We start from the raw sequence: 25,914 nt of genomic DNA on the forward strand, positions 1-25,914 counted from the left end.
TTGATTTTAATTTTTTAAAACCCTTACCTTCTGTCTTGGAGCCAATACTGTGTATTGGCTCCAAGGCAGAAGAGTGGTAAGGGTAGGCAATGGGGATCAAGCTACTTGCCTAGGATCACACAGCTGGGAAGTGTCTGAGGTCAGATTTGAACCTAGGACCTCCAGTCCTGGCTCTCAATCCCCTGAGCTACCCAGCTGCCCCCTTTAATTTTACTTTTTTTAAAATATCGTCTCACCATATTCAATGGACACCCTTGCCCTCTACTTATGCATATAGACTATGTCCTTCTAATTGCCCTAAAAATAACAAAGTTTTTAGGAGCTTCAAGTATTCTCTTCCCATGTAGGGATGTAAACAGTTTAACCATATTGGATCTCTTATGATTTCTCTTTCCTATTTATTTATTTATTTATGCTTCCTTCGAATCTCGTTTTTCTCAACTTTTCTATTCAGCTCTGATCTTTCCATTTCTATTTTGCCCTCTGCTTCTAGAATATCAGGACAGTTTTCCTTGATAATTTCTTTTTTCTTTTAAAAGCCCTTACCTTCTGTCTAAGAACTGATACTAAATATTGGTTCTAAGGCAGAAGATCAGTAAGGGCTAGGTAATTGGGGTTTAGTGACTTGCCCAGAGTCCACAGCTAGGAAGTATCTGAGGCCAAATTTAAGTCCAGGACCTCCCATCTCCAGGTCTGGCTTTCTGTCTACCAAGCCACTTAGCTACTCCCTAAATCGAACATCTTGCACTTGGATTTAAAAAACCATACAAAGTATTGATTGATGGGCACATGGCAAGAAAACAGCTTCCCCACCTCTTTCTCTAGTTTTGACTTGGAATTTAATTTGGGTGAGGAACTCCCTATGTGTAAGCTCTGCACAAAATGGAGAATGATTTTCTGAGTTAGAGCTTGCCTAGGACACTAAGGGGGTAAGTGATCTACTCATAGCCACATGGCTAGTAAATGTCAGAGGCAGGACATGTATGCAGTTATTCCTGAGTGTAAGGCTGCCTCTTAGTTACCATACCACACTATTCCAGAAAAATTACATATGGAAAAAAGACCTGAAAGCTTTGAATAGACACCAGGCCAAACATAAGACAAGGTAATGTGACATCCCCCCACAACAATCCCTAATGCTTAAAACAAACAAACAAACAAAAAAACCCTTACCTTGAATCTTAAAACCAATACTGTGTATTGGTTTCCAAGGCAGAAGAGGGTGAGGGCTGGGCAATGGGGGTTAAATGACTTGGACAAGGTCACACAGCTAGGTAGGATCCAAAGCCAGATTTAAACCCAGGATCTCCCATTTCCAAGCCTGGCTCACAATCCACTGAGCTGCCACTGCCCCCCACCCCCAATGTATTCTTAATGCATTAATGAAAACATAATATCCAGAAAAAAGGAGCTGGTAGTCTCTCTTTACTTGACCCAAATCCCACCACATTTAGAATAATGTATCTGATTCTATGTATTTAAGGAATGTTATGGTGATTCTAGGGACTGAGTTAATTGGGAGTGTTGAGTCCTAATGGAACACTAAGCTATAATGGTGAACCCAAAAGATCAAACCCCAATGCAGCTGATGTTAAGAGGAGAAAGTGCAGAATCGGTTTGCTCAATCCCCAGATGGATAACAGAATCCCAGAGCTAACAATGTAAGGAATCAACTGATAGTAGAATTCAGCTAACCCTTGTCCAACTGAAGCCTTGTAAGATTGATGTCGATGGCTATATCCCTTTGCTTAATTCACTATAGATCTCCTTATTTGATCTATAAGGATTAATTAGTTTGGATTTGTTCTTAGAAGTTAATTAAAGGTATATTGAAATAACCCCTTTCCTAAGTTGACACAGGACACAGGCAACTGAAGCCCACTAGATCCTTGAGACTCACAAGTAAGTTTTTTCTTATAAGATAATTTAATAGTTGATGAGATTAGGGAAAGGAAAACTGGGTAATTGATGGAAAGTGAGAATTGGGAATCCTAAATAATCTAGATGGATAGAGTGATGTTGAAACTTCACTTGATGTCGATTAAGGATCTTGGTTAGCCGACAGGCTTCAAACCCGAGTCAAGTTTGGCCCTGCTAAATGATAGTTGTCTTTGCAGATCTTCTTGGTGTTTATACATCAGGAAACAGAGATTGATGGAACGCAGTTGTATCCGTATGATAGCTGAAGCTGGTTGCTGAGTACGAGTATATAGACTATTGCCTAAACCCTATCCACCCTCACCCAAATATCTCCAACTGAGACCAAGATGATTTCAGATCTGTTCCTTTTATACCCAAACCTAACTGCCTTGGCTCATGCCAAGATCAGACCATTCTGCATTCTAAGCAGGTAACTGTCTATCATCTTTGACTCAATGTGGCTGCCAAAGATTTTCTTACAGGAAGGACTTTGAGAAGCTGGAACACATTCCTAGAGCAAGCGGCATGATCATATGCAATCATCTGTATGGCTTTTAAAGCTCTTTATAACCTGGCTCCTTGCTTTCAGTCTTTTTATACCTTACTACTCACTAGCCCTCAAACCCCACATTCCAATGATATGGACTCTCGATGATCGTGGCCTTCTTATAGTTCCTCATTCCATTCTCTGACTTGACACAGTCCTGACACTACCCTATTTGACAAACTTCAGTAGATCTGTTATCTCCAACATTAAACATAAAATCCTACGTGGTCTTTAAAGCTAACTTATCCTCTTTTCTGTCTTCTGGAGCCTTGCTCCCCTCCACTATTCCACAGTTCTGTGACACTGGACATTCCTCACATGAAGGCATTTCCACAAGCTGTCCCCCACACTTGGAATGCTCTCCTACTCTCCATCTCTTGGCCTCCCTGGCTTCCTTCCTTCAAATCCCACCTAAAATTCTACCTGCTACAGGAAGCTTTATCTTATCCCATTTAATCCCAATCTGATCTTTCCGTGTTTATCTCCATTTTACATATGAGAAAAACAAGGCCTGAGAAGCCGATTTGCTCAAAATACACAAATTAGCAAATGCTTAAATTTGAACCCAGGGCTTGGACCAAGGCCCCGTGTTCCCCTCCACTCCAAAGTTCTCCTGCTCTGGTAAGGATGGGCAGGTAAATTTGCCCACAGAGAGGTATCAGAGATCTATTCTGAAACACATAGCCATGCTTTATCATGGTCATCAAAAGGAACGACCTGAAAATCCCACACACAACATTAAAGTTTGAAAAGCTGAATCTCTGAAAAACCTTAGAATTCACCAAGTCCATTCTTGCTCATTTTGGCAATGAGGAAACTGAAGCAAAGAAAAGTGACTTGTCCAGGGCACACTGCTAGTGAGTATATGAGGTAGAATTCAAAATTAGACTTGAATTCAATACCTTCTACTCTGGGCCAAGAATTAATGACCATTCTAATTCCAAGTTCTTCATAACTGAAATACCCACAGAAGTATGTTACCAAGGAATATATAGAACAAGACCTCTTGCCCAGCAAACTACCAACAAGAACTCTATTCTACAACACAGATATACACAGAATACTGGGTTTCACAGGAACATAGTTTGTTAGGATTAATATCTGTCATCTCATAAGTGAAGTAATGTGTTGTATCTGCCTAACAGCAGATCAATAATAGGTTCACATATGTAGTGCATGATGGTACATAGAAAACTCCTGTCCTGCTTTTTTTCCCTGGGCCCTGTTATGCTTAGGTCTTAATTTAGTGTAGTCAAGTCCTTCCCCTGTCCCTGTGGTTTGCCCTTAGCTTGTAAGTGTAGAATCCCAATTCCCAGCCTTTATCTTGTAGTCCCTGATTAAAAACTGTTATAAACCTTTGCCTTTTGCCTGCTGGTTCCATAGGCCCTTGCCTAGGTGGGCTGAGTGACTGTTGGAGCCTAACTGCCATTTCCAGTAACTGTAACCTCCTAGTAGTTAAACTTGGGTCTCCCTACCTTGTTGGGTCCTGTTCATCTGTCATTCCTATCTCTCTCACCCCAGTGTGAACCCACAAATAGTAATAGTTAACATCCCTGATAACCCTCCATTACAATATGCCACTGACGGAGAACTATGAAGAAACCCTTGCATTTGAAAAAAGAGGTCTTAACTTAAGGGACAGCTTTACTTAAAAACAATACATAAACAAACAAGTTGTTATGATGCATTTTATTTCAATCATGTTAAACTATAAAATAATCAGACCAAAAAGCATAATGTATTCCTTGGAAAATTTTAATTATAGATATAAATAGCTGAATTGGTTGAATACAAAATACTTTATATAGACAAAATAAAATATGGGGTACCCAATGAGTACCTTCTAAATATTGTGAAATGATTGGACAACTCAGATATTGTTAAAACAGTTTTATATTAAACAGTAAAATCAAAAGCATAAATTAGCCTCATCCATTTAAATAAAAGTTCTAGAATCACTATAGTTTTGTTTAAGAAAGGTAGTTATCAAACCTGTCAGTATTTCACGGTATTTGAATCTATAGTTTTCTTTTAAGTGAATTAAACCAATAGCATGAAGGCAAAAATCATCTTTTCTTAGAGTAAGGACATTAAGGATTTCAATAATCTCACATTCTTCCTTCAAATCTAAAGGCAATCCACATACATTTAATTGGGAGGTAATCATGTAAGAGGGTTAAAAGAACAAGATATACAAGTTCCTATTTGGGAACCACTCAGTTGGCTAAGGAATAACCTATAAGAAAAGCAATCAGCTTTGATGTGAATTCCAGAGGCAGGCACTAATTTATTCTCCTTCATTAAAACACCTAGGACATAGCAGTATTGATAATTTGGCCAGCATGAAAACTGATGACCACGTAGTAAGCAAGTTGAAAAACCATTATTAGTTTTCTGAGTCATCAGCATTAAAAATATTAGTGACTGATACATGGCAATAATGTTATCATGCTACAAAAACCTAAATTCTGAGTAATTTCTTTTCCAGTGTACAAATGCTTTTTTCTTAGCAATCATTTTTCTCCTAATAATGATGGAAGGGGTGTCAAAACAATCAAGAATTCAACATTTAAAAATGAGAGTATCACAATCCCATAACATTAAGTCATGACTGGATTGGTTCCTACATTGTAGGAATAATTATTTTAAATTCTTTACATCTTATAAACATAACAAAATACTTTCCTAGAAGCCGAACTCCAAGCCCCATTACTCGAGATTTTATAGTGCCAAATAATAAAATGTGATTTAATTGTAACCAAAGTTTAATACTGAGGCTACAATAAATAAATTGTAAACTATAAACTAATTTTTTTAAGCCTGGAAAGTTGTAGAATTTAAGTTCCTTAAGAACAGAGAGTAAAATGTCATGAACATAATAAAACATGTCTGCTAAGTGGGATATTGAAGAGAGATGGTAGAATGTTTCTTACAGTAAGCCAATATATTAAAAATCAGTATAAGATTTCCCTACCCTCTCTTACTGGTAATTTATTGCTACTATAAATAAATATGCTTGACATTAAGGCATTTGCCAATACAAGAGAAGGATCTGAATTCAACAGAAAGGACTTAGAACTTTCCTTCATTTTGAAGTCAGGCAAGCTAGATTTGGTTCAAATTAAATCTCTTTCTGGAGATATGTGCCCTTGAAATTTTTGTTGATGAAAATACAAATATCATTCTAAAAGTATATGCAGCTTTAACTTAATGAAGGAATAAGACAAAATAAAGTCAGATCTCAGCAGACTTGATATACAATGATACAACTGTCTCATAGATACAAAAGAAGACCTCTATAAATTGAACAAAAAAAATCTCATGTAGAACATTTTTAAATTATCATTTTCAACATTTTAATAAAGCCATGAATGAACTGTACCTTTTATAATAGCTAAATAATTTCCCCCAATCTGGTACAAATAAGCTTTATAGATGACCACTGAGAAACCAAGAGCTAAGAATTTATCTGAAAACAAATTCTGAAGGTCGTTACTATGAAACTGACAAAATATAACCTGTTTTTCCAGACACTTTCTAAAAAGCACACAGGAGAAGAAACAAAAGATCATGGATCCCCTCTCCTATCACTGGTTGAATCTCAGAGGACCTTCCCTTTGCTGCTACCACCTGAAAATAAAAAGAAGGAGAGAAGAGATTATCTGTTAGAGCTCTGTTCAGAGGTACCAGTCCTTCTCTACTACTTGCCATGTGGTAGTCTTTCTCCCTTTATAGTTTAACAGTTTCTAATGTGAATTCAAGTATACACAATTGGCAATTGAAAAAAAGAAAGGCAGAAAAAGACATAAAATTAAAAAGTTTAATTACATGCTAAATCCATGCCACTTTACCAAGTGGCATAAAGTCTTGCCAATCACACTCATTCTTGCTTTGAGATGTGTTCATATGAATTATATTATTTTGTACCAAACGTTAGTTCCTGGTCAGTCTTTGCACAGAGTTCTCCCAAGTTGTGTCCGTGTCAGAGGAATGCTTCTCTTTGCTTCATTAATGCTATTTAGTTATTAATAATGGCCCCAAAGTATAAGAGTAGTAATGCTGGTAGCTCTGAGAAGCCTAAGTCATGAAGTGTCTAAGTATGTTTGTGTAGGAAATATTTATTAAATGATGCGGCTCACTGTTATGTGCAATTTTCAACTTAGGTAAAAGGTTTTGAACAGTACTGGCTGCATAAAGCAAGGTCCTACTGTGTATTCAAAGGATATTATACAGTTGAGGTATACTACACATCTGGCCCACCTTATCCTGGGACAGCTTTAAAAGTATTAAATATTCCTTTTCAGCTGCTTTTAGTCTAAAGTAGATTGTAGAATCTTATTTGAGCTCCTAAGCAGTTCCTCTATTTATTACACTCTAATCTAAACCAAGATATTGCCACCTGACTCCCTTTTGGGGAGTTTCTGAAGGAACAAGGAGGCCCTTTTCCCATTTGGGCCCCAGATACCACTCCTTTTTGACTTCTTGTTCAACTTGCTTCTTATAGAGTTAATTCGCTCACCTCACCTAATGGCACAACATATCCTTTAGGAAAGACTTATCAAGAACATTTAACATGTGCAAGATTAAAAAAAAAATTAAAGCCTCTGCCCTAAAAGAGCTTACAATCTAGGAAAAGAGTCAAGCCATGCACATCATTTTTAGTTAGAGAGTAGAGGGAAACATAAAGGAAGCTTCATGGAGGATTTGGCCTGCATCTTGAATATTCTCTAATTTTACCACTGAGAATCCTATTTTCTCCCTACTTCCATTCTACAATTCTTTCATTTAACATATTCCATATTTCCTAGATCTATAATTATATATTTTCTCTATTTTAAAATAATAGTAAGAAGCATTTACATATAATGATTTAAGGTTTGCAAAGCCTTGATTTTTCCTCACAACAACCCAGAAAGGCAAGTGTTATTTATTCTGCCCATTTTATAGACAAGGAAACTGAGGGTCATATAGTTAGCAAGTATGTGAGGTGGGCTCTGAACCAAGATCTTACTGACCCCAATTCCACAGCACTGTGACACCCAGCTGTTTCCAATGTTTTCTAAAAGATTTTTAGTTTTGTCCAACTGTTTGCCCATCATTGTATCAACTTATTTTTAGCTCATTTCCATAGAACACAAATTAAAATCTCCCTAAAAATATCTATCCTAGGTTTGTAAAAGAAATATACCCTCTTGCTAACAATCCCTATCTTCTCTTGGAAAATCATCATTGCTTTCCCTTTAACATTAAAAATACCAAACACTTTACCCAACAATTACATGTTGGCATAGACCTCTGGGTCCATTATTTGGGGGGAAGAAAGAAAGCAATATAACTCAATTCAAAAAAACTCTGTAGGGAGGAGAACCCTCTCTTCCCCCACCCCAGTAGCACATTCATATAGCCATCACTACCAATACTACCTTATTTACAAGAAAATTAATAAAACTTAAAAAACATTTTAAAATGTAGTCATATTTACCCATGACCCCAAATAAAAGCATTTAAGCTATATTCAGATTTTCAAAGGAAAATTATAGCTTTTTTTTTTTTTACTTTACTAGAACTATATTTGGGCTTTTCTTTTGACAACTAGTATTGGAGAAAAAAGGGCTCATTTACCAACAAGAGAAGCATCTAGAAAAATGAATTAAAAATCTGCATCCAAGGTGAAGACATTGTCTGTTGTTTCAGCCATAACTGCAAAGCGTTGATATTCTGAGACCCTTTTCTCAAAAAAATTTGTTTTCCCTTCCAGAGAAATATTTTCCATGAAATCAAAGGGATTATCGGACTGAAAAACCTAAAGAAGAAAACAAAAAGCATTAACAATTAAGAAGCAAAATCTCATCTTTCAAGAAATATGCTCTAATAAACCAAGAAATTTTCTCTTACTGTTATCTACCTTGCCATGAAGAGAGAGATGCAGCTGGTTAAAGCACCAGCCTACACAATTTTCACCTTGCTTATCCTACATTTAATTTACATAAATTTAAAAATGTGGGGCTTTTTAGGTGACTTGCAGAAACTAGCTACTTTTCTTTTCCTCCTTCCACTTTTGGCTTAACACAAACATAAAATGCTCCTATTTTAAAACAGGAAAATGGAGGCACACATAGGTAAATTAATTAGATGAAAAGTAAATTCTGAATTCTGTACTCACAGTTGTATAGTGTCTAGTGATGCAGTAATAGTCCAAGAAGCATTAAGCCAAATCAAGTTCCACATAAGTCTCAAAATGTAATGCCAACCAAAATTTAAAAAACCCTATAATTTATAGCAGGTTGTGCTAATTTGCTATAGACATGGTTGAGATTGTTTAAGAGTTCCATTACAATTACTATTAGCAATGGTAACAGGATTCCAGGTCTTTACATTCTCAGAAACTAAAAGGTCCAGTGATGGTTAATATCGGCAACGGGCTTTGGAGAGAGAGAGAGAGACAATCAAAAGAGATACTATGGGGGGCAGCTGGGTAGCTCAGTGGATTGAGAGCCAGGCCTAGAGACAGGAGGTCCTAGGTGCAAATCTGGCCTCAGACACTTCCCAGCTGTGTGACCCTGGGCAAGTCACTTGACCCCCATTGCCTACCCTTACCAATCTTCCACCTATAAGTCAATACACAGAAGTTAAGGGTTTAAAATTAAAAAAAAAAAAAAAAAAGAGAGAGAGAGATACTATGTCAAAGCAACAAGTATGACACATACTTGTTCTGCCCCTTTTGGAAATCTTTAGACAGGAGCAGGACAAGCACCTGGGCAGGCCACGGTGGGGATAGGAGGAGCTGGACGAAACAGCTACTGAAGTCTCCTCCAAGGCTTACATCGCGTGACTGTGGGACGCTGGGACATTGAAGAACAGCACTCATACTCAAGGCAGCCAAAACAAACATAGGTTGTGAACGTGTTGAAGTTGCTGACTCAGAGAAGGGACGGCTAAGCCTATGGGATGAGACGTCAAAGCTACAAACTAGACAAACAATCTAAAGCTGCAAAGGAATGACAAGGGAGTAGCTTCAGCTGCAACCACAAACTGTCACCTCAGTCTATTTAGGCTGAAGTTTGACCAAACATGGAGAGAAGTCCAAAAATCAGAATTCATTTCTTCATTGATAAGGAATCTATTTGCAGTTCAGTTTACATACAAGAAATCATTTGCTAGCTTAAGTAAAACTCCATATCTTAAGGACTTGGATCATATGAAAATATTGACTGAAGCTAAGCCCTTCTAACAAATGCAACATGTGTGCAAATTTACACACATTTGTGAATTCAGAGCAGTTGCATATTAGCTCAAGATATGTGGCATATGGTCACAGTAAAGAGGTTAACCGAACAGAATATACACACATCTGACTCATCTAGGTGAAATTACTAAAAGGTAATCCTGTTAGCTAAAGCCAATCATATTGCTAAATATTGGATTGCACTTGTTAGCTCCAGCATTAACTTTTCTGAATAGTTCTGTGCTGTGAATTTCCCTTTGGTTTCATAGGAAATTTTGCAAAAATGACATTTGTGCAACTGTTACAGATATTTTGGGAGTTATGCAATGCATTATTATCTCCACTGTTGTGAAATAAAAATCTTAAGAGATCTTACTTAACAAGAGGGGCTTATCAATTTAATAATGTGGGGTTTTTTTCATTGTGAAAAACATTTTACCTTTGAGAACCCGAGCTCCACAAGTAATCTGTCTGCTACAAATTCAATGTACTGTTTCATCAAAGTGCTATTAATGCCAATTAGGCCAACTGGTAATGCATCGGTTAAAAATTCCTAGGAGAAAAAACACCAAGAGGAACACATCAAAAATCAATAATATTAAACAACTGGCTACATGATGATCAGGAAGTGTTTCAGTTACTTGAATTTTATAGAAAATAAATCTTGTTAAAGGGAAATCTATTATTTTCATGAACCAAACTCTGCATTTTTGTGAAAGAACAAATTAAATCAGTTTCTTATGGGTATAATATAGTCCTCCTAAAACAAATACCTTGTGACTATCTTATAAAACAATAGTACTTAAACAAGTATTTTACTATGCCTTAATGTTGATTGGGCCTCATGCTAAGAAAGGGGGAGCTGCTTTTTCCTGTACTAGTTCTGTTAGGATTCCCTTTTTATTAGTAGGACCTAGAATCTATGGATTTTAATTCCTAGAGGTGTCAGGGATAGGAAATAGAGAAATATGAAGGTGAGGAAGTTCATCAGAAAATAAAAGAAAAATAAAATTAAAGGACATTGGCAAATTGGGGGAGGCACAAAGTAAAGGAGAAGGAGGGGAAAAAAAAACCCTACAAGCTTGGATTCAGATCTCAAGTAAAGCTGCAAAAATGCATTTCTGCTACTACATTAGAATTGGGTATATAGGACAAAAGTGCCCAACCTTAAATGCTGTATCAGCAGGCAGTGTTCCTCACATGTTATAGTGAAGTTAAATAAAGGCTTCTCTGTTTACCTGTTCTATTTCAACAGCATTGATGATGATCTCTTTGACCCTTTCTTCTGAAGGCTTATTCACTAAGTAATGAAACATTAAACAAGCAAAATCACAATGAAGACCCTGAAAAAAAGGAAGACAATCATAATCCAAAAGTTATTTTCACTTATACATCATATAGAACAAGTTTGTTTTTTCAAAAGGCATGTTCCAAGATCTCAAGAAGCTTTTATTCTATTTAACACAAAAATATTTACACAGACACAGAAGAAAAGCAAGAAGAATGATAAATAGCTAGACAAGTACTAATTTGTGAAATTTCACACACGAGGACAAAATCTATTTGATTTTATGAAAATGTCTATATAATAGTTTGAAACAACTGTAACTTTGCTACTTTAAAGTATATCAAATAATTAGATCAAGATAACAAAAATGATGTTTCCTATATCAGTTGTGTTAAGTGAAAAGAATTACTATATTATTTGCAGGTGATTAGATACTTGGGATTATTTTTAAAATCTGTCCTTTTAAATAGTGTAACTATTCCTCATGGAATGTTTTTTTATATTATTTACTTAGCAATAATGCTTTCATACTGTAAAAAACTTAATTAAGCAACTTCAATTTATTTTCACTATTTTATGTCTCTGTATAACTGCATATTCTCTGCTAGTTATTTTAGAAATAAATTATAATGAATTATCCCATATTCAATGAATAATTGTATATGAGAATCAATAATCACATTATGAGTAAAATAACAAAGAAAGGCCCTTAAAGTGCCTTGCAAAAAACATCCTTGCCAAAGAGAGTTTTGTATCTCCAGGGACCTGGCATGTATCCAGACATTATGATATCTCAGTTGGCTTTGAAGAGATGAGTGACCTTGGCCATCTTTATTTCTACCATATATGGAATGATTACTTCATAAAATAGAGATAAGAAAAAAGACTTGACCTTCCTACCAAAGGAGAACTCCAAAAAGATGAAAACACTGGGCATCCCCTCTGAGCAGAAATATTCAGAAGACCACTCCCCTTTTAAGATTGGGGTTGGGGGAGGGGGTTCTATGTAATCTGACTCTCTATATACCACTTGACAAATGAATTCTGGGTCTTTGGCTGAGCTGGGCAGGGACCTTGACATCTTGTAATTTATAACTTTCTACAATAAGATATCAGCATGGCTCAGGTACTTGCTTCCCAGAGGCATTTATTTTTTAACAATATATAGTTAGGATACTTTCAAGAAAGTCCTCGAAATTCTGCAGAAGTGCAGTCCAAATCAATATGGTTTTCTTGTATCTTATCATATATGTTATGAATAAGCACATATGTTAAGTAGCGCATTTGAGGAAACAATTTAGAAAGGGGAATGTTAAAAGTAATAAATTCTGGTGGGCCTGAGGAAAGTTGTTCTTTCTTGCAGTTTTAATTTCATATAAGATTATCACTGGAAAGGGTAAGAATTGTGTAACTGAATTTCTTATTAAATGATTAAAGAAAGATAAGACATTAGTATTCTTCAGTTTTTCTCTTCTCCCCACCTCCAATCTTAGCATTCTGGAAATGTTGATGCAATTATAAGATTTGTGTTGTGAGCAAACACCTTATTCTACCATGAGGTAAAGAAAGCTAAAGGTCCTTTTGTTATATAGCTTATTCTATGTATTTCACTCTCAAGAAAATAGTTAATGAGCAATACAGGATGTTGCAAGAAACATTTGAAAGCATCTCACCCCCATACCTCAAAAATATCTCCCAAACATATTTCTACAATAGAGGATTTATGCTAAGATATCAGCATTCATCTGAGTGCTCAGAGAATAGGAGCTGAAAGTAAGGAAAGAAAGAGCTTATACAAGGCATGAGACTTAGGAGAGACTGAAGATAACAAGTCACTAAATATCTGAAGGGCAAAAGAGGAATCTCACAACCTTTAGAAGCTATTCAGCCCAAATCATACCCGACTAATAATCCTCTCTACATTATTAGTCAGGAAGTCAGGGAAGCCAGTAGGCAGAGATGAGAAGGGAGAGCACTTTGGGCATGGGGGACAGCCAGAGAAAATGCCAGGAACTAAGCAATGGCCTGTCTTATTCCTGGAACAGCCAGGAGGTCAGTGTCCCGGGATCAGAATGGCAGGAAGTAAGATGTAAGAACACAGGAAAGGGGAGGAGAGTGGTGAGTACAAAAGGCTATGAATGCTAAACATCATTTTGTATTTGATCCTGGAAGTAACTGGAGTCAATGGAACTTACTAAATGGGGTTGAGACATGATTAAGAGGCTTTAGGGAAATCACTTTGGTGGCTGAATGAAGGATAGAGAGGAGTAGGGAAGGACTTGTGGCCGACAGAGAGGAATGAGAAATGAGGAGCTGCATTAGGGAGATACAGTTGCCAGAGGAGAGAAGGGAGCATATTTAGGAAATTCACATGACAGTGAAATTGGTAGGACTTAGCAACAGAATGGATACATGGGGTGAGAAGGGAGTCCAAAGTAGTGAGGTTGTGAGCCTGATGGACTTGGAGATAGTGTTGCCCTCCATAGTAAAAGGAAAAGTAGGAGGGGGAAGAGGTTAGGGGAAACGATAATGAATTCTATTTTGGACAGGCTGAGTTTTAGATGTCTCCTGGACATCCAGCTAAGGAGGGTTGACAGAAAGGAAGTTGGAGATGTGAGATAAAAGGTCAGAGGAGGGACTGGAGCTGCTCCAGAGGAGGGAAGGATCTGAGAGTCATCAGCAGAGTGACAGTAATTAAATTCATGGAAGCTAATAAAATCACCAAGTGAAAAAGTATAGAGGGAGAAGGTACGAAGGCCCAGCACAGAATCCTGAAGACACCTATGGTGAGAGGGCATGGAAGAGGATCCAGCAAAGGAGACAGAGAAGCATTTCAAAGGAGCCCAATTATACTGGAGGCCACACACTACATTTCTGGATGGCACTAATTATTGGAATGAATTTCCCAAATTGGTCTCTTTACAACTTCTACCCATTGCTCTCAGGTTTGTTCCCCAAAGCCAAACAAAATAAGTATAATCTTTTTTCCACATGACCCTTCAAATATTGATAAACAACTAGGTGATCTTGATGTGTCCTCCCAAATCTTATCTTTTCTAAGCTAAATGCCCCAGAGTTCCCTCAACCAAACTCATATATGACCATAAGTCTTAGGTACTTGCCCTAACACACTCTTCAGTTTATTAATCTCCTTCCTAAAATTCAATGCCCAGGACTGATACAACACTGCATACATAGTTTGACCAAGGCAATATACATTATAGGGTGGAACTGTCATTCCATCCTGGACACTACCTTCAATGCATCCTAAGACCACAATAAATTGCACAATGGAAAGAAGCACTGTTTCATTTTACCTGGGACAAACAAAGGCTATCAACACATTGGCTAAAATATTAGGTCTTATCTAAAAGGCTGAGAACCTCAGGTTATCTATCTCTCTTCTTCCAAGTGTTCTGAGTTGTAGATAATTCATTTCAAATGAGCAATTTCACATCTACTTTCTCCAATACTAAAAAAGAAAAGGAAATGAGAGAAGAAAGGAAAAGATATATACATCCTTTTCCCTTTCACCAATACCATACAGTATACTACCAAAGACCTTTAGAATGTATAATCTCATAAACACCAAGGGTCTGTTGTATAATACAAGAGGTTTTCAAATAACACTTGATATTTCTCTCTTGATTTTCTTAGATGAAAATGTAAGTGACCTTAAAAATATATCAAGAGAGTCAAAAGCTACTTTGATTTTTCTATTAATAACTGTACCTGATAGGGTCATGTAACACTGAGAACATTCTCAGATGATCTGTATTTGAAGGTTACTTAGATGTATCAATTCTAAAATGTTATGACAGGGAACTGCTTCTCTTCAGAAAAAAAAATGAATAGCTATTCTGAAGAATATTTAAATCTTTCTTGTTTATTCTAAATTATTATGATCATTTTTTAGGGCAAAGAAAAATAAGAAATGAATTTTGTGGATAATCATATATACCACAACTAGAAGATGACTTCATACCTTACCTCATCTCTACTGATGAGTTCATTGGAGAAAGTGAGTCCAGGCATAAGACCTCTCTTTTTAAGCCAGAATATAGCAGCAAAGGAACCCGAGAAGAAAATCCCTTCCACAGCAGCAAAAGCAACCACTCTTTCTCCTGTCATAAACATGTATTCACTTTTTAAAAGGACTTCAATGCAAAATTCCTTGTAAAAAATAATAGAAATGACTCTGTCCAATGACTTTATGATAATAAACATCAGTTAAGGAATAAAAGGGGAAGATATATGCTAGTTCAAAGTTTTTGCCATTAGGTCTTGAATATCCTTCCTCCTTACTTCGAGTATTAAAAGCTTTTGTTTCCTTCTAGACTCAGATCAATTACCATTTTCCCTATGATTCCCCTCACAGCTGCCAGTGCCTCTCCCCATTATCCTGTATTTATTTTTTATATGATTCTATGTGTACTCATTGTTTCCACCAATAGAATGTGTTACTTGTGGGCAGGCATTGTTTCATTTGTATCCCCTGAATATAAACATTCAATTTGGTATTTCTCTTTTCTAGACACAATTTTCATTTAAAGTTCAATCTAACAAATATAAATAAGAGAGGCACCTTTAGTCTACTTGCTATGTGCCAAACCTAATGAAAATCAAAATGTGTCTTTCTTTGCTTGATCTGCTATTGCGCTGTCATCTCTTTTTATGAGAAAACCTTATCTTTACTTGTAACTATTTTTATGCACACTGTGTAATATAATGCACTGAAAACTTAATATTAAATGATTATCATCTGCCTTTCCAGAAGCAATGGGGCTTCTGGAAAGTAGAAAGAGAGCCAGGAGGCCATAGGGACACATCTGCCTCAGGCTGGCTCTCTTTCCACTTTCCAGAGGTCACTTAAACTCTCAGTGCTTTAGGTCAAAGGCATCAAGGTCAAATACTACCACAAGCAAATTAACTTAGAAAACCACAGATTAACATTATTCGTATTATATTGTATATTTAGTTTGTTAAACATTTCCCAATTACATTGTAATCTGGTTGGCCCCACACTGGTTCTCGGCTTTAGGCAACTCTAAGACTTGTCATTTGCCAGCCTACAACATCTGGGATTCCTTAATCTAAAAAAAAAAAAAAAAATCCCAAGTGCAAACCCTTATCCTCATCATCATGTGATAAATCATACATGGATTCACCTTGCTGATAATTAGAAACCAAATTATTTTTTTCACTTTTTAACTGTATATGAAGGTTACTTCATTAAACTAAAAGCAACTCACTGTCTTTTAAAATGCAAACATTTTAGACAAAATCAAATTATTTTTAAGTGCTTCAAACTTCTTTGCTATATCATCTCTTCATTTTGTTGAATACTTGAAAATTAAACAAAAACAGAAATGGCTTCATTAGGCTAAAATGAATTATGGAAAAGTAAAAATCAGTAAAATGTATAAAAGCAAAAATTCTTAGTTAAGCCTGGACTTTTTGGGTAGGAGACTGATAAATTGAAGAGACCCTGGAAGAAAGGGGTCATGATAGTGAATAGTCATGAGAACATTCTATAACAATAAGGGACATTTATAGAGCAGCTAGGCGACTCAGTGACAGAGAGCCTGGAAGTCCAGGGTTCGAATCTCCTCAGACACTTCCTAGTTATGTGTCTTTGGGAAAGTCACTTAACTCCAACAATTCTAAGATAGGTTTAAAAAAAGGTTTACAAAGATCTTTTCACATCTCATTTGGCAATCAAGAAGACCAGTGATATAGATAATATGAGTGCTATTACTTCCACTTTAAAGATGAGGAAAATGAATCTCAACCAGTTAAACAGATTTGACCATGATCACATAGCTAACAGGTGTCAGAAGCAGGAACTGCAGCTACATTTTCCTAACTCCTGCACTCTAACCATTATGCTATGCTGCCTCTCCAAAATAGACACATATCACATAATTCCTTCTGAAACAATTTAGACAATTTTAGCTGACAAATAAGAAACTGATTTTTATGGCATGTCTTTAGGAAAGTCTGTGACTATATTTACTGACTTTGATGATCTCATGTGTATAGAGGCTCCCTCCACAGACTCTCATCCTTTGGGGCTGCACACATCTTCCTGAGCCTTGCTGCTACCGGAGCTCATCACCTGCTCATTTCCACATTTTACAGTCTGTGCTGCGACATGCGCCTTTTCCTAGCTGTCCCTCCTGACACACTACTGTCTCCTTTCACCATCATGCATACATCCTGATGTTTCTTTCTAATGTGTTCCATTCCTGCTAGTAGTTAGTGTAGTCAGGAGTGCTCGCAGTGGCTACCGATCCACCAGGCACCGCCTGGCTGCCCATTGCCCTCCCACACGTGGATGTTTCTGAGATCACAGGACTCCATGTCTGTTCAGCTCTAGACTAGCCCTGGGAAGATCCTGGTGTTGTTAAAGAGGGGCCTTGTTTAGCCACAAGCTCTGTGAGAAGACAAAGTTTTGGGGTGGGGAGCACTTTGCTCACTTTTTTTGTTCTCTTCAATTATGTCCTGCTCCTTGTGAAGCCTGAGACATTCATGTAAATGGATGCTTAATCCAATTGCATGCAATCACGTGGGAAACGTGTGGTTTTCACTCCTTTTCCCATGGTGAGGACTTAGGCCAATCTCTTTCAAATGATTATGGGTTTTGTGTGATTTCATGTAATTTATGAAAAGCAGCATTGGAAGCATTTTGGCATCAGTGTGGCCATGTGGCTTTTCATTCTCCTCTCTTTCTACTTCCTTACCAAGGCCCTTCCTCCTCCTTGACTTGAAACGTTCAGAGGGGTTATCCTAGCTATAGGTGATCTGGAAAGCAGTTCAATAAACAGTTTTTGAATGCTAACCATGTTTAACCCAACAGTAGCAAAGGAAATAATGGTATTCCTCTCTTTTCTCTCTCTTTCCCTAGTATCTTGCTTTATCATCATAGCATCTAGTAAAAGATGTTTTTTCTCCCCAGAGGCTTATTTTCCTTTTCCTTATCTACTACTATCTAAGACAAACCTAACTCTGATAAGATCTGTGTAACCAGAGGCTTTTCATTCATTCCCCCTAGGCCTTAGTTTCTTCATCTGTGGCATGAAGGAAACAGGGGGATATCAATCAGAAGGCCTCTGTGAGCCTTCCAGCCCAAGATCTGTAATCTTTCTTTTTTATTTATGAATCATTTCTCAATGAATGCAAAAACATTTTCCTTGTCCATTTTGCTTTTCTTTCCTTTCCACATTCAATTCTAAAATGGATGCCATAAAAATTTCTAAATATCAAGCATACCAATCTATTTTTCCTTATGTTTGTTTGCTTATGTATATTCTAAATAATAAGGAAAAGTCATACCTGAAATTAAAAGATTTTGAGAGGTCTAGGACCAAAGTGAATGAGATAGGTAAAGGCATTCAAATGAACATTTACATCACTTCCTTTTTATTATTATTTTTTAATCTCTATTTTCTCTGAATGTATTTATTTATTTAAAAACCCTTATCTTCCATCTTAGAATCAATACTATGTATTGGTTCCAAGGCAGAAGAGCTGTAAGGCCTAGGCAATGGGGGTTAAGTGACTAGCCCAGGGTCACACAGCTTGGAAGTGTCTGAAGTCAGATTGAACCCAGGACTTCCCATCTCTAGGCCTGGCTCTCAATCCACTGAGCTGCCCCCATTTTATTTTAACTCGTATAACCATGTGTAGGAAAAGATAACAAAGCACAACCCTATTAGTACAAAACTGTATTAAATCTAGCTTGTTTGTCCTCGGCTTTGGCTTTCTAAAAGGCTATCATTTGGAAGATGAGTTATTTTGATTTTTTTTTCCAGTATGGCCCTAATGGGAAGAACTAGGACCAGCATTTGGAAGGCACAATTGGCAGTTTAGGTGGCAGAGTGGATTGAGCACTACAGCTAAAGTCAGAAAGACCTACGTTTGAATCTTGCCTCGTACACTTACTTAGCTGTGTGACCTTGGGTAAATCACTTAACCTCTGTCTGCTGCAGTTTCCAAATCTGCAAAATGAGAATAACAATGCTTACTTCCCAGGGTTGTTATAAGGATACACTGAGATAATATCTGTGAAGCTCAAAATGGGGGAAAACTTCCTAACAATGAAAGCTGGCTAAAAATTAGAATGGCTGCCCTAGAATGTAGCAAATACCCTGTAATTGGAAGCCTTCAAGCAAACACTGATTAACCAGTGGCCAAGGATGTTATAGATGAGAGTCATGCTTTAGGTTAAGGGATCTTAAGGTCCCTCTGAACTCCATGGTTCTATAGTTTAATGACTTACAATGCTGACGGAGACTGAAATCTTGACCTGCTTTGAGTAAATAAAAGCACAAAATGTTACTAAAGACAGTTACAAACTGTAGGTAACAAGAAAACTCCTGATCAGATTCTGTTGGATTCACTCTGTCTCCATTCATGTCTACTCAGCACACTAACATACATGAGATTATTTACTCTAGTTTCTAAGTATTGCTATATTTTATTTTTCTTAAATTTAAGACAATCATTCATTTTTCTTGAACCAGCCATCATTGTTGACTACCCAACCATTTGTATTTGTTTGTTTATAGGAATGAAAGTGATATTAGAGATCAATAAATTTAATGTAGATGAAAAACTAAGACTCAGGGAGGTTAAGAGTGACTCCTTCTAGACCATACTGCATTAAATAGCTCTACATGGGCAAAGTCCAATTAGGACATATGTATATTAAAGCTACATACCAAATGTGGATTTTCTGTCTGAGATCCATCGCAAGGCCCAATCTGCTTTCTTCTTAACACATGGCATTGTTTCAATTGCATTGAATAAGAACTCCCTGTAAAACCAAAACAATAACTGGTATAATCTCTTACTTTATTACCTACTTTTCTTCATCAGGCAAAATTTTCACTGCTTAAGCAAGAATACTTATTCAACTAACTTTAATTCTATGAACAATGCACATGCAGTTTTTCAGAGCTGTAGACCATTTACTAAAAGTGAAAAAACACAGCAAACTTCAAAGTTCAAATTAAATAGGTATCGTCTGGCATGGCATTTGTGATCAAAGATTCCTAAATAGAGCAATTTCTTTAAACATACAAGATAAGCATAATACAATGAACATAAAACACGGTATACCTAAATTCAAAAAGCTGACTAATTCTTCATTTAATGTGGATGGGAAATAGATGTTACTTAATGACCTACAATAAACACGAAAGTGTAGTAAATATCTATAAATGAATTTAAAAGGTTGGTGAAAATCCCAATGTACCTTTTTTGGGGGTCTTTGATATAGGTATCTATTAGCAAACTGTACATCTCTGAATGAATGTTCTCAATGAGAATCTGAAAGCCATAGAAACAGCGTGCCTCTGGGACCTGCACCTCCTGACTAAAACGTTCCACCTAAAGGAAAATAGTATCAATTTAATGAAAACCCATAAGATTTTATTTATCAAATTAATAAGAAACAATGTCAAAATCATTAGAATGTTTTTATAAATAAAATGCGTGTCAAAATCAAAGAAAATGAATATTTTCTATTATATTATAATTGTCTATTATCATTTTCATAGTATTATTATTAATATTCTATTAAATTGTTCTATCACAAATTGACCAAGAAGATTTTTTTATTAATTGTGTATGATTAAAAGATGCCATTTCTAATTTGTAAAAATTATTACAGGCAGTCTAACATCATGTTTGCTAAATTAAGATGTATCTTTTCCTTTACCACTTCAGTATTTTTCCCTTCTCATAACTTCAGTTTTACTGGCTTTACCTTCCTGGACACTATTTTCAGTATTAATATGAAATATTTTACTACTATCAAATTAGCCATCAAGTGCTAACAAAAGCAAAGAAAATCACCATCTTACCAGATTTTCATTGACTATTCCGTCACTGGCTGCAAAAAAAGCCAAGATATGAGAGATGAAATATTTCTCATCTGATTTCAGTTTGTTCCAATGAGGAAGATCCTTTGATAAATCAACCTGAAATTCAAAGGTTTCCAAAATTTTAATTTAGACAATGTCAAAATATTTCCCAATAAAAAAGGAAAATTTCAAGCAATAATTTACCCTTAAGGGTAGAGAAGAAGACCCACTATAGTTAGAGTAAATATAGAAAAATATTTTTATTATACATAAATTTTATGAAAGAGTTTTCTATTCTTCTGGAAGAAAGGTTGATAATGTTTGGTAAAATTACATTTACAAAACTAAAATGGAGCAACCCACATTATAATCTGGAGATAAGTTAATAGAAAGTTTGTCTTCAAAGATATTTTAAGAAAAAAATGAACAGTAACTTCCATGCCACTAGCTACCATATATCATACAATTCTTAGCACAGTGGTGATCAGATTGAACACCTCAATTTCCCCAAATCTTTTTTTTAACTCTGATAATATGGAAGTCAAATATGTGTTAGTCTACTAAGGACTTAACCACTATCACAAATATGTCAGTAAAAAGGCTATTTCCTTCTTCTTGCATGTCTTGTTACTTTGTACTCATATTAAGCTAGTTTTTGATACATAATAAATACTTGATAGTTGATTACTAATGCTACAACAATACCAAGCCTTATGTTTTATAAACTGTAGGTAATCACACTAGGCACAGGAAATTCCTAAAAAAAAAAAGTCAGCCAGAAGATGCACTTTGGTAAACTGAATCATATTTTTCTAACTTCCATTATAAAATTGAAAAGTGTTTCCAAGTTTTAATGTACATCATTCGAATGGAAAGTAAAATCTTTTAGAAAATTGTGTAATGTCCTCATAAAATATATTAAATATCTCTAGCACTTACCAAAAAGTAATTGCCATCATTTTAGAGAATGTCCAGATAATCTAAATGGAAAAGGCATTCTCTATTGTTAGTGAAGTCTTCTAGATAGTTCTATTTTTGATTGACATCATGCTGATTATATCAAATCACAAAATAATGCAAAGCTTCCTAAATGAGATCCATAATCCCACAATGGAGCTTAGTCTAAATACACATAGGAAAAGGCTATGTGAAGAGGAATGTCTATTGTCTGGCCTATGATATGCACTAGAATGGACAATCCGGATATATACTTTGAACAGAGAGTGCATAGCCTAGGTCCAAAACTGAACATAATGAGGAAAGCAGGCTGAAATGCCTTTGGAATAGTACACAGTGATTTTGATGACTTAGCTTTTCTCTGAAACAAAGATCTCTCTTTTTCACAAGAATATTCTTTTAGTATGTTATACAGCTTCAAATCATGAACTGTCAGTTTCCAAAGTCTTAAAATTATGGATAGTTTAAAGGACAACTGAAATGCTTAAGGTGGGCTACAATATATTATCAGTAAGGAAATGAAGAGAAATAGTATAAAAAAATATCAAAGAAGAGATATCTGACTAGAAAAAGGAGGGAGGTGAGCCATATTTTAAGAGAAAGGGATAACCAAGAGACAGCCCCTATATTCAATTAGCATCCACACAGTGTCAAGAGATCTAGTGGAAAGCCCCTCTTAGTATGTTCTGCAGAGATCCCACAAAAGATTTACTGGTGGACACATTATAGTCATATAAGAAGAGACAATAAATGGATTGCAATCTGAAGTAAGAAGGGAGTACTCAAATCAATGAAATTATAAAACTATTGAAATATTGAAGTATCAGGAGCCTGATAAAAAAAACACAATATTTTTTATTTAAATGGTTCTTCATTTCATAAATACATTGCTGGAGAGAACTAAAAATTACAACAATTCTTTGTTATAACAACATATATATTAAGTGTGCCATAACTAAGGTATATTTCAGGAATTCCAAACACTGATATTATCTTTTTAATATTTTCAGAGATAGTAATTATGAAATCCACTTATTCTCACACTTTATCTGTTGCTAGTTAAAGAAAAAGTGGTATATATGAACTCAGGCTAGAAAGACAATCAATCCCATAGTTCACTTAGTTCAAATAATGAACTTTTTTTTAAAACCACAAACAGTTAGATAGTCAAGTGTGATAAACTTTTAACCCATTTTACATTACATAGTTAGTAAGGATTTAATTTTACTTCCCCTTGACAAGTGTTTCAATATAGTAAATGGATAAAACAAGGACATAAGTAAACAAGTGAAAATTCATATTATGGCAAATTTAAGAAATTCATAATTGGGCATTTGAATTATCACTGCTAGGTTTCTAGTTCAAATTTTAACTATTACCACTCCCTCTATAAATATATGCACATTTAGAAACTAAAGCCCTCTACCTCTTTCTTTTAGAAATATTAGGAAAACATTTTTATATTATCTTACTCAGAAATTTTTTTCCCTAATAAGAAAGAAAACTCTCAATTCCAAAATAATTCCCTAGGCAAGGCATAGGACATTGTGTTAGACTGAACTACTTCCAAGGGATTTAGGCAATGATTGTCTAACATAAAGAAGTAGTCTCTGATTATTTTCAGTTAATGGAAATATCTCCATTTCAGCTTTGACCAGCTGGAAAGAAGAAATCCTTAAAATCAAAGTTGGATTGAATGATTTTGTGAAAATTATTCTTCCAAGGTGACTACTGTTGTGTTAGATAAAGCAAAATGTCAACAGAACTTTACCTTGAGTCATGTAACTGTTTTATTTTATTGTGAATTTTTGTCTATTGTCAAAAAAATGCCATAACTGAAAAATGAATTGAGAGATTTAGAGTCATAGGGAAGCTCTGTCTATTTTTGGACTCTTTAAGCAGGAATGTTTACATCAGAACAATTAAAATCAATTAAAGATCATTTCTTGCAGACTTGTGCCTAAAAAGCAGAGAATGGAATATTTTTTTCCTGTGAGATTCAACTAAACTAAGTCATACCAAGCATGTTTGCAAATAAAACTGGAAAGAGAGAAACAAATTGCTATGAAATGCTATGAACAGTTTTGCATTTGTTTCTATAGTGATTTCCTTTCATTATTAATGATACTATAACAATGACATTTAAAACTCTGATATGTAACTACTCAATGTCATTCAAAAAAATGTTAGCAAGAATGGCTAGGTCAAACCTATACCCAAGATATCTGTGAGAGGCATTTAGAAATAGATTTTCAACATATTTCTTGAAAGGATAACAAAAAACCAAAGATCAAAGACTGCATCATTATTCCAAAATCAACAAATGTTTATTACACATAAAAGACATGCAAAATACCTTAGGAAACAAAAACAAAAACAAATTTGTCCCAATCCACAAAGACCTTATAATCTATTGGGTATGGAAATGGGGCAGGATAGCTCTGTTCATTGGCTATAAAAAAGTATAGCTACGTGGAGAAAGGAAAGGGAATAAGCATTTATTAAGCAACTACCATATGCCTATACTGCACTAAGTACTATCTCATTTGATACACAAGTCTTCCTAGTTTCTATAAAATTTTCATGAGAATCTTCTCATGAAGGGTACACCTGATTAAAATATGAGAAAGGAACTGGCTAACTTTCATGAATAAAATCTCTATAGCAACCTATATCTTCATTATAACAGAAATTACTGGAAGATACGAAGAATACAATATTGTGCTACTATATATTATTTTATGATTACCTACTAAGAAGCAATTGATTAGAATTCAAGTGCATGCTTAAAAATTCTGCTACAAAAGTGTCTCACATGCATGCAAGATGATAAAAAAAACTTCATGATATACCTACAGATAACTTTAATGATTCTTTAATTATCACCTTCAAACTAGACATTACATAAGGAATTATACTCATAGGAAAAGTGTTCGACAAGGCAAAAGTGTATCAACAAGGCAAGGATTCAATTCAGCCCCAAGGGTCAAAGAGGATGTCTTGTGTAGGATTCCCAGTAAATGGTGGAGTTGTGAAATAACTCCCATTTACAAATTGTATCATATTCAGGGACTTCCTCTTCAGTGAAAGGTATAGTCACTGGAAAATACCGGCCTAGCAACTCAAATAAAAGAATCCAAATGTATTGAGATTGCATATTGTCTAGATATGACATGCATTTCAGTGGACAGCCTACTAAGACAACCTTTTAATTCATACAATTTGAACAGGCACTGGGCTGGTTGCAGAATTGTAGTAGCAGAGCAGGCTGGATTGTATTTGGGAAATTAAACATTACTTTCAACACACGAAGTTGTTCCCTGCTACAATGACCAATATTTGAAATATCAATATTCTCCCCATACTACCACAACTTAGACTGCCATAATTTCAGAATAATGAAAATTCTTGTCCCTTTCATTCACTTAGAATAATATTGGATTAAAAGGCACATATGGGTTGCAATCTACAGATTTAAAGATTCACACTGATAAGAATGTAGATCCACTTAAGTATTAAAGCATTATCCTTTGTATTCAGAGAATACATATAGACAATATCGTGTTTTATTTGTGCTTGATTTGGTTGGAGACTTCTACATGACTACTTCTAAAACCCTTGACACACATATGAAAAAGTGCTCCAAATTACTATTAAATAAAGAAATGCAAATTAAAATAACTCTGAAGTACCAACTCACATCTATCAGATTGGGAGGGAATGTGGAAAAACTAGTACATGGAAAATTTTTCTAAAAATTAAAAAGAAAAGAAAAAGAAAGAAAAACTGGTGCATTGCTGATAGAGCTGTGAACTGATACATAGATATAGATATGTAAAACTATATACATATGTAAAACCATTCTGGAAAGCAATTTGAAAATACACCAAAAGGGCTATAGAACTATGTATAACTTTTGGCCCAGCACTATCCAGGTATCTCAAAGAAATGAAAAGGAGAAAAGGACCTACATGTACAACAATAGTAATAGCAGCTCTTTTTGTGGTGACAAAGAAGGGGAAATGGAAGGGATGTCCATCAGTTGGGCAATTGCTGAATAAGTTGAAGTATATGATTATAATGGGATATTACTGTACTATAAGGAATG

The 25,914-nt window shown here is 35.5% G+C and overlaps 1 protein-coding gene across 1 annotated transcript in view; it reads right to left on the reverse strand.

Moving 5' to 3' along the window:
• Positions 1 to 4,342: 4,342 nt before the first annotated feature.
• The window catches only part of RRM2B (ribonucleotide reductase regulatory TP53 inducible subunit M2B), a 40,849-nt gene continuing 19,277 nt past the window's right edge, over positions 4,343 to 25,914 (reverse strand). Inside the window, exons 3-10 of the mRNA XM_044658225.1 lie at positions 20,850 to 20,966; positions 20,240 to 20,373; positions 19,704 to 19,798; positions 14,971 to 15,104; positions 10,931 to 11,035; positions 10,132 to 10,245; positions 8,090 to 8,270; positions 4,343 to 6,097 (exon numbers count right to left, since the gene is read on the reverse strand). Coding sequence (XP_044514160.1) covers positions 8,118 to 8,270; positions 10,132 to 10,245; positions 10,931 to 11,035; positions 14,971 to 15,104; positions 19,704 to 19,798; positions 20,240 to 20,373; positions 20,850 to 20,966 — 852 coding nt within the window. The 3' untranslated portion in view covers positions 4,343 to 6,097; positions 8,090 to 8,117. The remainder of the gene's footprint in view (positions 6,098 to 8,089; positions 8,271 to 10,131; positions 10,246 to 10,930; positions 11,036 to 14,970; positions 15,105 to 19,703; positions 19,799 to 20,239; positions 20,374 to 20,849; positions 20,967 to 25,914) is intronic.

Source organism: Gracilinanus agilis, chromosome 1 (assembly GCF_016433145.1).
Source record: "Gracilinanus agilis isolate LMUSP501 chromosome 1, AgileGrace, whole genome shotgun sequence".
Lineage (NCBI taxonomy): Eukaryota > Metazoa > Chordata > Mammalia > Didelphimorphia > Didelphidae > Gracilinanus > Gracilinanus agilis.